The sequence below is a fragment of the Xenopus tropicalis genome, chromosome 1 (genome assembly GCF_000004195.4).
Source record: "Xenopus tropicalis strain Nigerian chromosome 1, UCB_Xtro_10.0, whole genome shotgun sequence".
Classification (NCBI taxonomy): domain Eukaryota; kingdom Metazoa; phylum Chordata; class Amphibia; order Anura; family Pipidae; genus Xenopus; species Xenopus tropicalis.
This window is the reverse complement of record NC_030677.2, coordinates 17,227,126-17,240,253: the sequence shown is the minus strand read 5'-3', so window position 1 is coordinate 17,240,253 and position 13,128 is coordinate 17,227,126. Positions and strand designations below refer to the sequence as shown.

At 53.1% G+C, this 13,128-nt stretch overlaps 1 protein-coding gene across 3 annotated transcripts; it reads left to right on the top strand.

Moving 5' to 3' along the window:
- Positions 1 to 1,548: 1,548 nt before the first annotated feature.
- On the top strand, positions 1,549 to 12,674 carry spr (sepiapterin reductase). Of its 3 annotated transcripts, NM_001126595.1 has the most exon segments (4): positions 1,583 to 1,892; positions 5,640 to 5,930; positions 9,759 to 10,248; positions 10,381 to 10,781. In NM_001126595.1, coding segments are annotated over 3 exon segments (786 nt in total). In that variant the 5' UTR covers positions 1,583 to 1,585; the 3' UTR covers positions 9,947 to 10,248; positions 10,381 to 10,781.
- Positions 12,675 to 13,128: the final 454 nt, after the last annotated feature.

Below are 13,128 nucleotides of genomic sequence, written 5' to 3'. Positions count from 1 at the left end.
GAGGCTGTAGAGGTCTCTCAGTGCTATGGGGCAGAAGCTGTCCCTGAGTGCTCTGGTGCTGTAGTTGTCCCTCAGTGCTCTGGTGCTGTAGCCGTCCCTCAGTGCTCTGGTGCTGTAGCCGTCCCTCAGTGCTCTGGTGCTGTAGCCGTCCCTCAGTGCTCTGGTGCTGTAGCCATCCCTCAGTTTTCTGGGTGCTGTAGCCGTCCCTCAGTGCTCTGGTGCTGTAGCCATCCCTCACTTCTCTGGGGGCTGTAGCCGTCCCTCAGTGCGCCCCCTAGTGCTCATGCACTTTTATTTGAGGTCAGGTTGCAATCTACACAAAAAATATCCAACACATGGCACAAAGTGCATCAATATACCCAGGCTGGCCCTGTCTCTATTGCCTTCCCGTTGTGCCCCTTGTCCACTGCCCCCCCCTGGGCAACAAGAGGAGCAGTACCCAGATACCCTGTACTGACAGCTCAGACTTGTACAAGCCCTGCCAGGGAGCTGCCAAGCCAGCATACCCGCTACAGCCAGCACTCACTGCTACTTGGCACAATAGTCTCAGCAAAGTAAATCCTGCTGCAGGTTCTGTGATACTTTTAGGGTTAAATTTCCTCCTGTTGTGGCTAAAATTATGTATGTATAAAGACTGACCTGAGCTTTTATAAGGATGGCCGATTGTGTATGGGGGCAATTGGGGGCACTGTGTATGGGGGGGGGTACTGTGTATGGGAGCTATTGGGGGCACTTTCTATGGGGGCACTGTGTATGGGGAGTACTGCGTGTGGGGGCCATTGGGGGCACTGTGTATGGGGGGTACTGACTATTGGGCCATTGGGGGCACTGTGTATGGGGGGGCAAAACTGGTACATAGTTATAACTCACTTATAACTGACTGCCTTCTCTCTATATTTGTATTTATATGTAGGAGTTGCTATATTGTTTTCCTTAGGTAGTACAGTATGAGGGTATAGCACATTTGCATCTGATCCCGCCATTTCAACTATATAAAAGGACTATTTTTGGAAAAAAATGGGGTGTGGCAATGGGGGCGTGGCCACAAAGGTGGGCGTGGTCAAAAAATTCTCCCTCTTTTCATTTTTCAAATGTTGTGAGTAGTAGTGCCAAGAGCAGGGATGTGTTACAGATTAACTGTAATCTAAGAAATCCAAATTCAAAGAACCAGTTCTGCAACCCAAATATTGGTTCAGAGCCAGGCGTCCCGCTGGGGGGGCAGCCCTATTACACTGTCCCAGCGGCACAACAGCCTAATAGGAAATTTCTCTCCCTTATCCTACACTGACTCTCCGCACATAACGCAATGAAACAGTACGGGGGGCGGCTAGGGACACACTTCCCTGGAAGCAAAGAGATTGTGACAGTCAGGAGTTGAGCGCAACTTCCCATTGGGTAACAATCCAACTAGCGCTCTGTGGGAGGGGCGGCGTGGATGGACACATGATATTTCCTACTCATACTATAGGCCGGTACTCCTGCAGCTTTACATTGGTCGCTCAGGGGGGGGGCGCGGTCAGTGGGGGCGTGGCTAGGGCGGCCAATATGGCTAGAGCGGGCAGAGCCATGGGCGGGCACTAGAATGATGGCAGCGACAGGAGCGCTGGGCTCGGTACTATGTGTCCTGACAGGGGCTTCCCGGGGCTTCGGCCGCACTCTGGCCCATCTGCTGTGTCCCCGGCTCCTGCCCGGCTCAACCCTGCTGCTGGTGTCCCGCACGGAGGAGGCGCTGAAGGGACTGGCGGGGGAGCTGGCACACAAGTACCCCGGGGTGAGGGTGCGCTGGGAAGCGGCCGATCTGGGCACCTCTGAGGGTGTGAGCGCCGCTGTGCGGGCAGCCGGGGAACTGCAAGTGGGGGCAGCGCAAAAGCTTCTCATTATCAACAACGCAGGTACCCACCCCCGCCGGGCACATGGGGGCGGGGCACATAGGGGCGGGGCATTGAGTTAGAGAGGGGGCCTTTGGGGCAGATGTGGGGGCATTGAGTTAGAGAGGGGGCCTTTGGGGCAGATGTGGGGGCACTGAGTTAGAGAGGGGGCCTTTGGGGCACATGGGGGCGGGGCATTGAGTTAGAGAGGGGGCCTTTGGGGCACATGGGGGCGGGGCATTGAGTTAGAGAGGGAGCCTTTGGGGCAGATGTGGGGGCAGTGAGTTAGAGATGGAGCCTTTGGGGCAGATGTGGGGGCAGTGAGTTAGAGAGGGGGCCTTTGGGGCAGATGTGGGGGCAGTGAGTTAGAGAGGGAGCCTTTGGGGCAGATGTGGGGGCAGTGAGTTAGAGAGGGGGCCTTTGGGGCACATGGGGGCGGGGCAGTGAGTTAGAGAGGGAGCCTTTGGGGCAGATGTGGGGGCATTGAGTTAGAGAGGGAGCCTTTGGGGCAGATGTGGGGGCATTGAGTTAGAGAGGGAGCCTTTGGGGCAGATGTGGGGGCAGTGAGTTAGAGAGGGGGCCTTTGGGGCACATGGGGGCGGGGCATTGAGTTAGAGAGGGGGCCTTTGGGGCACATGGGGGCGGGGCATTGAGTTAGAGAGGGAGCCTTTGGGGCAGATGTGGGGGCATTGAGTTAGAGATGGAGCCTTTGGGGCAGATGTGGGGGCAGTGAGTTAGAGAGGGGGCCTTTGGGGCAGATGTGGGGGCATTGAGTTAGAGAGGGGGCCTTTGGGGCAGATGTGGGGGCATTGAGTTAGAGAGGGAGCCTTTGGGGCAGATGTGGGGGCAGTGAGTTAGAGATGGAGCCTTTGGGGCAGATGTGGGGGCATTGAGTTAGAGAGGGGGCCTTTGGGGCAGATGTGGGGGCAGTGAGTTAGAGATGGAGCCTTTGGGGCAGATGTGGGGGCAGTGAGTTAGAGAGGGGGCCTTTGGGGCAGATGTGGGGGCAGTGAGTTAGAGAGGGAGCCTTTGGGGCAGATGTGGGGGCATTGAGTTAGAGAGGGGGCCTTTGGGGCAGATGTGGGGGCAGTGAGTTAGAGAGAATGCCCCCACATCTGCCCCAAAGGCACTGAGTTAGAGAGGGGGCCTTTGGGGCAGATGTGGGGGCATTGAGTTAGAGAGGGGGCCTTTGGGGCAGATGTGGGGGCAGTGAGTTAGAGAGGGAGCCTTTGGGGCAGATGTGGGGGCATTGAGTTAGAGAGGGGGCCTTTGGGGCAGATGTGGGGGCAGTGAGTTAGAGAGAATGCCCCCACATCTGCCCCAAAGGCTCTGAGTTAGAGAGGGGGCCTTTGGGGCAGATGTGGGGGCATTGAGTTAGAGAGGGGGCCTTTGGGGCAGATGGTGGGGGCACTGAGTTAGAGAGGGGGCCTTTGGGGCAGATGTGGGGGCATTGAGTTAGAGAGGGGGCCTTTGGGGCAGATGTGGGGGCATTGAGTTAGAGAGGGAGCCTTTGGGGCAGATGTGGGGGCAGTGAGTTAGAGATGGAGCCTTTGGGGCAGATGTGGGGGCATTGAGTTAGAGAGGGGGCCTTTGGGGCAGATGTGGGGGCAGTGAGTTAGAGATGGAGCCTTTGGGGCAGATGTGGGGGCAGTGAGTTAGAGAGGGGGCCTTTGGGGCAGATGTGGGGGCAGTGAGTTAGAGAGGGAGCCTTTGGGGCAGATGTGGGGGCATTGAGTTAGAGAGGGGGCCTTTGGGGCAGATGTGGGGGCAGTGAGTTAGAGAGAATGCCCCCACATCTGCCCCAAAGGCACTGAGTTAGAGAGGGGGCCTTTGGGGCAGATGTGGGGGCATTGAGTTAGAGAGGGGGCCTTTGGGGCAGATGTGGGGGCAGTGAGTTAGAGAGGGAGCCTTTGGGGCAGATGTGGGGGCATTGAGTTAGAGAGGGGGCCTTTGGGGCAGATGTGGGGGCAGTGAGTTAGAGAGAATGCCCCCACATCTGCCCCAAAGGCTCTGAGTTAGAGAGGGGGCCTTTGGGGCAGATGTGGGGGCATTGAGTTAGAGAGGGGGCCTTTGGGGCAGATGGTGGGGGCACTGAGTTAGAGAGGGGGCCTTTGGGGCAGATGTGGGGGCATTGAGTTAGAGAGGGGGCCTTTGGGGCAGATGTGGGGGCACTGAGTTAGAGAGGGGGCCTTTGGGGCAGATGTGGGGGCATTGAGTTAGAGAGGGGGCCTTTGGGGCAGATGGTGGGGGCACTGAGTTAGAGAGGGGGCCTTTGGGGCAGATGTGGGGGCATTGAGTTAGAGAGGGGGCCTTTGGGGCAGATGTGGGGGCACTGAGTTAGAGAGGGAGCCTTTGGGGCAGATGTGGGGGCATTGAGTTAGAGAGGGAGCCTTTGGGGCAGATGTGGGGGCATTGAGTTAGAGAGGGAGCCTTTGGGGCAGATGTGGGGGCATTGAGTTAGAGAGGGAGCCTTTGGGGCAGATGTGGGGGCAGTGAGTTAGAGAGGGAGCCTTTGGGGCAGATGTGGGGGCATTGAGTTAGAGAGGGAGCCTTTGGGGCAGATGTGGGGGCATTGAGTTAGAGAGGGAGCCGTTGGGGCATTGAGTTAAGAGGGGCAGATATGGGGAGAATAGCTTTTAGTGGGCTGTGCTCGGGGGAAATGGGGCTGATATGTACTATGGGGGCTTATGGTCTCTATAAATAGCGGCAGGGCTCTCGCTAGTGTCTCACGGGGATGGTTATACACAGAATATATATATATATATATGATATTATCCCCCGTGTCTGGTTTAGCACATGCCCCTGCTTGGCAAGTTGAGTCGGGCGCATGGGAAATGGGCCGGTGATTGGGCCAAAGGAAATTACAGAATTGGCTTTAACACCCAAAAAGTTTGCGGATTTTGTACCTTTCTAATAATTATAAAATGTTCCTGTATAAAGGGGCACTGCTGTGTATTACCCTAATCAGCAGGGGCCCCCCATTGCCAGAGCAGTCGGTGTATAAGGAATAAATGTCCCAAGGTGACACAGATAATAACATTTATTCCACCCCATGTTTCAGTGCCATGGGATATATATATATATATATTGTGGGTTAGAAGCTTACAAGGCACTTTGGTAGAGCAGATAAGCAGGTAGATAAAGGCTGCAAGGAGGAAGGCAGTAGTTGAAGGAGACATTGCTTGGGGCATGAGGGGTGAAGGCTGAGGGAGTGGCACTAAGAGGGTAGAGAGTGGGGGGGCGTGGCTTGGGGCATGAGGGGTGAAGACTGAAGGAGTGGCACTAAGAGGGCAGAGAGTGGGGGGGGGGGCGTGGCTTGGGGCATGAGGGGTGAAGACTGAAGGAGTGGCACTAAGAGGGCAGAGAGTGGGGGGGCATGAGGGGTGAAGACTGAAGGAGTGGCACTAAGAGGGCAGAGAGAGGGGGGGCATGAGGGGTGAAGACTGAAGGAGTGGCACTAAGAGGGCAGAGAGTGGGGGGGCATGGCTTGGGGCATGGGGGGTGCAGGCTGAAGGAGTGGCGCTAAGAGTGGGTGACAAGAGAAGGGGTGTCTCTGTTGTATTCAGCAGTGTACAACATGGGGCCAGTTACAGGCTACATAGGGGAGGAAATCTCAGGGTTGTTCCTCAGGGGCGGAGCCAAGAGAAGGGCTATGTTAGAAGGTTAGAGAACACTCTCAGACCAGTGCTGGAACAAGCCAATGGCAGCACATTCCTTGCCGAAATACCAGATCTGTACCTTTAATCTGCCCTGTGTCCCTTCATTTCCCAGGATCCATCGGAGATGTCAGCAAGATGTTTGTGGACTTCTCTGACCCAAAAGAGGTGACCGACTACATGATGTTCAACGTCTCCTCCCCTCTGTGCCTTACTGCATCGCTGCTAAAGACTTTCCCACGGAGGCCGGACCTGCAGCGGGTTGTAGTCAACGTCTCCTCTCTAGCGGCCCTCCAGCCATTCAAATCCTGGGCTCTGTACTGCTCGGGGAAGGCTGCGAGGGACATGATTTTCCGGGTACTGGCAGAGGAAGAGAAGGATGTCCGGGTCCTCAACTACGCCCCAGGTAACATTGGGCAGCCTCGATTCTTTGTGCTGCAGTTAGGGGGTTGTGATTACTACTAGGAGCCAATACTACTAGGAGCCAATACTACTAGGAGCAAATCAGCATTTAGCTTTCACCAGGACCGCCATCAGAAATCACGGGCCCCTCACAACAAAATTTTCAGGGCCCCTCCCATCAGTACAAAGGACACACAGACATAAGAAGTATCAGGGCCCCCTAACGCCCCGATACACAGGGCGACCCATTTGCCCCCCATACACAGTGCCCCCCTAACGCTATGCTGGCCAGGGCCCCCCATACACAGGACCCCCAATTGCCCCCATACACATGGCCCCCAATTGCCCCCCGAAGACAGTGTCCCCATACACAGTGCCCCCTTAACGCTATGCTAGCCAGGGCCCCCCATTGCCCCCATACACAGGGCCCCCAATTTCCCCCCATACACAGTGCCCCCCGAAGATGGTCTTCTTTGGCTTCTTAATCCGCTGCCACCAATGAAATTTAAGATGCCCAGTGTTAAGGTGGACTGGGCCCATATTTGATTAAAGGAGGCCCCAGCTAATGAGAAAAGTTTAGCATGGCCGGGCCCCCCTTAAAAGTGGAAATTCTCTGGGCCCGGGACGACTGTCCCCCCTGTGCCCCCCTTATGGCGGCCCTGGCCAATGCAAATGATTGGTTGAGTGGTCTACTATTATATTCCTTTGGCCCGCCCACTTAGATGTGGGGGGGGGGGGGGCAGCTGCAGAGATCGGCCTGTAGGGTAAATCATGTGATGCTGTGTGTGAGCCCTAACTTGAATGAATTTGTTTAGTTTTATTAATTTCTGTGGCAGCCCCCCCCCCCCCCCGCCGGCACTGAGACAACTGACAGACGCTTTGCTTCAGGCACTCAGTGTTACAGGGCTGCGCAACCTACCAGCGTGTAATTCAGCCCCTCAGCCCCATAGCACATGTATTGCGGAAGGACTTAAGTTGCCCTTGAAATGACCAAGCATTTAATTCTATTTAGTTTTCCTTCCCTTTGCAGCGATCTGATTGGTGCTGTGTACAATTGGCTTACAGGGGGGCACAGGGGAGGGGACAGGGAGTTGGACTTTGGCTCTGCCCGTGTAGCAGCATCACATGTCGGCAGGAAGGGGGGGGGGGAGGAAATGTATGTAACAGGATTTGCCCTTTTGATAGTTCAGTAGCTGGAAATTCAGTTTTAAATGGGAGCCTCAAGCTGAGCAGGACGGGACTTGGAAATGCCCTTTTTGCCCATTTCTAAAACTGTTCCTATATAAAAGCTATATATATAACATAGAGCGGGAGGAGGGCCCCAATGCCAGAGTAATAGGCACACAGTAATACACACAGCCCCCGCTTTGGTTCTACCCACCTCTCTCTGTGCCAGTCTTCTGGGCGTGAGGGTCCCACTCTTGTATCCCCTCCCCCCGGAAATGGAGCCCCGCCTCTGGTGCCGCCTACTTTTGTGCATGTGATGTTGCCATCGGGGGGGGGCAGCAGAGGTGGCGCTGGGCAGGGCCTCAGACCAACATTGGGCTCCTGGTTTATATACAGAATTATACACAGATCCAGTCGTACTCATTCAGTATTTGCCTCTCTGCTTCCCCACTTGTTATATTTGTGTTACACAGATGATTGGAGGCTGGGGACCAGGTACGTTCAGCTGTTGTGCAACTGCATCTCCCAGCATTCCCCCCATAGGGAAAAAACTCAGCCCCCCCCCCCCATACTGTATACAAATGCCGTTCCTTTATGTGACTTTCATTCTGGATGGAAACCCATATAATTATCCCTTATTAAAGCAACACACTTTAAAAACCAGCACAGTCTGCAGCATGTATGTACGGGGGTAATTAATCTCCAGCCCCAGGCACAATCTGCCCTGCAATAAGGGTACTACCCACGCATGGAAATGGCAGCTCATTCCCTATACTGCATGGATAATAATAACCTTTCTGCATGGCATAATAGCAGGTAATGGGGATGTGTATAAGGGCCACTGCAGTCTGCGGCATTCTTGCCAGATAGCCATGCACAGAGCAGCATGGGGAGCTTGCGTAATGGGGCAGCACCTTTATAAAAGTGCCTAGTGTGGGGGGTAATATTGTTACTTCACCTTTAAATTTTTTGTCTGATGTAGAAATTGATATTCTGAGAGAATTTGCAATTGGTCTTCATTGCCTATTTTTTATGGTTTTTCAGTTATTTAGCTTTTTGTTCAGCATCTCTCCAGTTTGGTATTTCAGCATCTGGTTGCTAGGGTCTGATTTACCTTAGCAACCAAGCCGTGGCTTGAACAAGAGACAGGAATATGTATAGGAGAGGGCCTGCGTAGAAAGGTAAGTAATAAAAAGTACCAATAATAATAAAATTGTAGCCGCGCAGGGCAATGGGTATTTACTTCTGGGGTCAGCGACCCCCGTTTCAAAGCAGGGGAAAGGCAGAAGAAGAAGGAAAATAATTCACAAACCATAAAGAAGAAATGCTGGAAACCAATTGCAAACTTGCTAGGAATAGGGAATTGTATAACATACTGACAGTTAACATAAAGGTGAACCTCCCCTTTGAGATGCTCAGCAACTGTCAGTTGTACTGTGTGGGGCCCATTGGGTCTTCCCATCAGATCAGTGTTTTCTGCCAGTGACTTTAATCTGTTCTTATGGATGGGCATCAGCTGCCCCCGAGCAATGGCCTCTCACCCCTCCCTCCTGTTATTTTAATTGTGGATTGGCATCTCCACCTATAGCCTGTAGCTTCCTGCTCCTATAGGGGATCAGCCAATCAGAGCTTTGTATCTGGGTCACTACTAGGAAGAGATTGGATTCATTTACCCATGGTAAGAGAGCAACCAGGGAACAGGAAGTGCATAGAACCAGAGCTCTGTACCAGGGTAATTGCTTAGGGGTGATTGGATTCACTTACCCAGGGGAGGTTCCTGTCTGGCCACGGGAAAGAGAGCAGCCCAGGAGCAGGAAGTGCATAGAACCAGAGCCCTGTACCAGGGTAATTGCTTAGGGGTGATTGGATTCACTTACCCAGGGGAGGTTCCTGTCTGGCCATGGGAAAGAGAGCAACCCGGGAACAGGAAGTGCATAGAACCAGAGCCCTGTACCAGGGTAATTGCTTAGGGGTGATTGGATTCACTTACCCAGGGGAGGTTCCTGTCTGGCCACGGGAAAGAGAGCAGCCCAGGAGCAGGAAGTGCATAGAACCAGAGCCCTGTACCAGGGTAATTGCTTAGGGGTGATTGGATTCACTTACCCAGGGGAGGTTCCTGTCTGGCCATGGGAAAGAGAGCAGCCCAGGAGCAGGAAGTGCATAGAACCAGAGCTCTGTACCAGGGTAATTGCTTAGGGGTGATTGGATTCACTTACCCAGGGGAGGTTCCTGTCTGGCCATGGGAAAGAGAGCAGCCCAGGAGCAGGAAGTGCATAGAACCAGAGCTCTGTACCAGGGTAATTGCTTAGGGGTGATTGGATTCACTTACCCAGGGGAGGTTCCTGTCTGGCCATGGGAAAGAGAGCAGCCCAGGAGCAGGAAGTGCATAGAACCAGAGCTCTGTACCAGGGTAATTGCTTAGGGGTGATTGGATTCACTTACCCAGGGGAGGTTCCTGTCTGGCCATGGGAAAGAGAGCAGCCCAGGAGCAGGAAGTACAGAGAATCAGAGCTCTGTACCTGGGTAAGTACTGGGGGGAGATTGGATTCACTTACCCAGGGGGAGGTTCCTGCGTGACCATGGGAAAGAGAGCACTGGGGGTGAGTGTTGAGGGTAAGTACTGGGGGTTCCCAGGGCTGAATGCACTAACCTGTGTATCCGGCAGGGCCCCTGGACACTGACATGCACGTAGTGGCTCGTACCCAGACGGCCGACCAGGAGCTGCGGCGCTTCTTAATGGACCGGAAGGAAAAGGGCAAGATGGTCGACATCCAGGTTTCTGCTAAAAAGATGTTGGATCTTCTGGAGGCCGACGCCTATAAATCTGGCGACCATATTGATTTCTTCGACTAGCGCCAATGGGAGCCATGCCAGGCTGTGCCAACTGGATATCTCACTGCCACAGGCAACACTACATTTCTACTGGATGTAACTGTCATTGGTCATTTCTCTCCCCGTGTAACACTGTCATTGGTCATTTCTCTCCCCGTGTAACACTGTCATTGGTCATTTCTCTCCCCGTGTAACACTGTCATTGGTCATTTCTCTCCCCGTGTAACACTGTCATTGGTCATTTCTCTCCCCGTGTAACACTGTCATTGGTCATTTCTCTCCCCGTGTAACACTGTCATTGGTCATTTCTCTCCCCATGTAACACTGCCATTGGTCATTTCTCTCCCCATGTAACACTGCCATTGGTCATTTCTCTCCCCGTGTGTATAACTGTCATTGGTCATTTCTCTCCCCGTGTAACACTGCCATTGGTCATTTCTCTCCCCGTGTGTATAACTGTCATTGGTCATTTCTCTCCCCATGTAACACTGCCATTGGTCATTTCTCTCCCCGTGTGTATAACTGTCATTCAGGCCCAGACTGGCATTCAAAATTGACCCAGAGGCCCTAACAGCCCCCCCCAGCAGCCCAATAAATAGTGAGTGACTATGGCACCTTACAGCAGCCCCTCTGGCATTTGCCGGAACCCACAGATTGCCAGTCCGGGCCTGACTGTGATTGGTCATCTCATAATGTTTCCTTTTACACTCACTGTAAGTTGTTAATTACTCAGTCACTGCCAGCAAGGAGATATAATGAGCTAATTACACACTGGTGCCAAATCCAATGAAGGCAGAGCATAAAGTTTAATAAATGGGAGATTTTATTTCTTGTAATTAAATCCCTTTCCTTGTAACCCGGCTGCTCTGTGTTTGTTCCTCAGTCCCAGCAGCAGGGGGCAGTGTTGCAGAACAGTAAAGACAATACGTCCCTTCCATCCAAATATCCTCATCTTTCTAACCGATCAGTGGGAAGCTTCTGTCCCTTTATAAAGATCCCATAACCATCTGATAAGTGTGTGTGGGATGCAGTGTATTTGTACAGCTCCCCTGGACCCCCCCGACTGGCTTTATCTACAGAAACACCACCCCCCCCCCAAATGATCTAACACAGAATGACCCCCCAACACTACAATGAAAGGATGGGGCTGGTAACTGCAGGGTCTTTACCTCTTGGTCTCACATCTTTTCCCCACAATCGGCTCCTTGTGCCACACGACTGGGGGGGCAGATCTGTCAGACTGGGGTCTGTGTGTCTGTGGCACATACACGTTCCTTTCTGTTCATTGTCCCAGTTCTCATTTGAAACCAGGTTGAAATTTGCCTGAACCCCAGAATCCTGACCCAGAGTCTCATTTGTTCCCGTCTCTAAAGGATCTCACTGAATCCCCAGAACCTTCCTCAGCCTCCATCTTACTTTTCCTCCCTTTATCTCTCTCCTCCTCTTCCTCATTATCCTCTCCAGTTCTCATTTACCCAGCGCTTCCCAAGACCCCTCTGTCTCTCACATCTGTTCTTCTCAAAATGTATTTTGCCCACAATATTTTGGCTTTTTTCATTCAATGTCCCTACTGCCCTGTATTGCTCTATCCTATGGCTTCTAACTGGTTCTGATATAGCAAAACAATCTTCCTTCCCAGCCTGTCGCTCCTCCCTCCCCTGACCCCAGCCTGTTGCTCCTCCCTCCCCTGACCCCAGCCTGTTGCTCCTCCCTCCCCTGACCCCAGCCTGTTGCTCCTCCCTCCCCTGACCCCAGCCTGTTGCTCCTCCCTCCCCTGACCCCAGCCTGTTGCACCTCCCTCCCCTGACCCCAGCCTGTTGCTCCTCCCTCCCCTGACCCCAGCCTGTTGCACCTCCCTCCCCTGACCCCAGCCTGTTGCTCCTCCCTCCCCTGACCCCCAACATGTTGCTCCTCCCTCCCCTGACCCCAGCCTGTTGCTCCTCCCTCCCCTGACCCCCCCGCCTATGGTCAGTACCCCAAACTCATTATCTGGGCTCAAACCCAAAGCCTCTTTTCATCAGGTTCGTTGCCTCAAAGCACCATTCTGGGATCCCCCAACACCCAGACAGCCCAGAGAGAATAAAGTACCAATGTACCCTCACTTTCCTATTTGGGTTTTATACCAGCCAATCCCCTTTCATTGCCCTCTTTCCTCTGACCCCGACATTATTTGGGCAGGTTTGGGATCCAGTCTGTGGGCTCTGGGTGCCTTTCCCATACTGACTCCCCATCCCTTGGGGCTGCAGAGAACCTGGAAAAGTATCAGGATGAAGTAGATCCAATTGCTGATGTTCCTAATGATAATGAAATGGATGTGATTGGTTATTGTCTCCCTCTTCTACAGCCAATGACTGCAGTAGGTGACATGAAGTGACACTAAGCAGCCAGCAGAGGGCAGTCACATTCTATAGGCAGAAGCTGCCTCACCCTGAGGGGCACCCAAGGATACACAGAAGGTTTGTGGGTACAAGTGGTTGAGTTGGAGGATGGGGGGTACGTGCATAGCAATAGGGGTGGCAGTATTGGGGTACATAATGGCTGGAATACATTTGGGTCAAGAAGGTTTGTAATTTCTCAGCCTTTGATTCCAGAACAGAGTGAGAGTTGCAGGGAAATGATTCTGCCATAGGGGCCCGGGGTTTGTGTAACTGCCCTTGTGATATAAACCTTATGACTAAGTGTCAGACACACACAAAACACGTAAGGCTGTGTGAGATGAATATTTAATAAAGGTTATTTTTTAATTTTTTGTCAGCCTGTTTGTGGTATTATTATCTGCCCATTCTGGGGTTATCTCCCTGCTTTGGGGTTATATCTGCCGACTCTGGGGTTATTACCTTCTTGCTCAGGGGTTATATCTGCCCCCTATGGGGTTATTGCCTCCATGCTCAGGGGTTAAATCTGCCCCCTCTGAGGTTATTACCTCCTTGCTCAGGGGTTATATCTGCCCCCTCTGGGGTTATTACCTCCTTGCTCAGGGGTTATATCGGCCCTCTCTGGGGTTATTACCTCCATGCTCAGGGGTTATATCTGCCCCCTCTGGGGTTATTGCCTCCATGCTCAGGGGTTAAATCTGCCCCCTCTGGGGTTATTACCTCCATGCTCAGGGGTTATATCTGCCCCCTCTGGGGTTATTACCTCCATGATCAGGGGTTATTACTGCCTGCTGTGGGATTATTATCTCCCTGCTCTGGGGTTATATC

What these genes read in the sequence shown, in the direction of transcription:
- spr (XM_031895082.1), top strand. Translation starts at nt 1,583, where the DNA reads ATGATGGCAGCGACAGGAGCGCTGGGCTCGGTACTATGTGTCCTGACA. An exon ending in TCTCATTATCAACAACGCAG is followed by an intron (nt 1,893 to 5,639) that starts GTACCCACCCCC and finishes TTCATTTCCCAG; the next exon opens with GATCCATCGGAGATGTCAGC. An exon ending in GGTCCTCAACTACGCCCCAG is followed by an intron (nt 5,931 to 9,758) that starts GTAACATTGGGC and finishes TGTATCCGGCAG; the next exon opens with GGCCCCTGGACACTGACATG.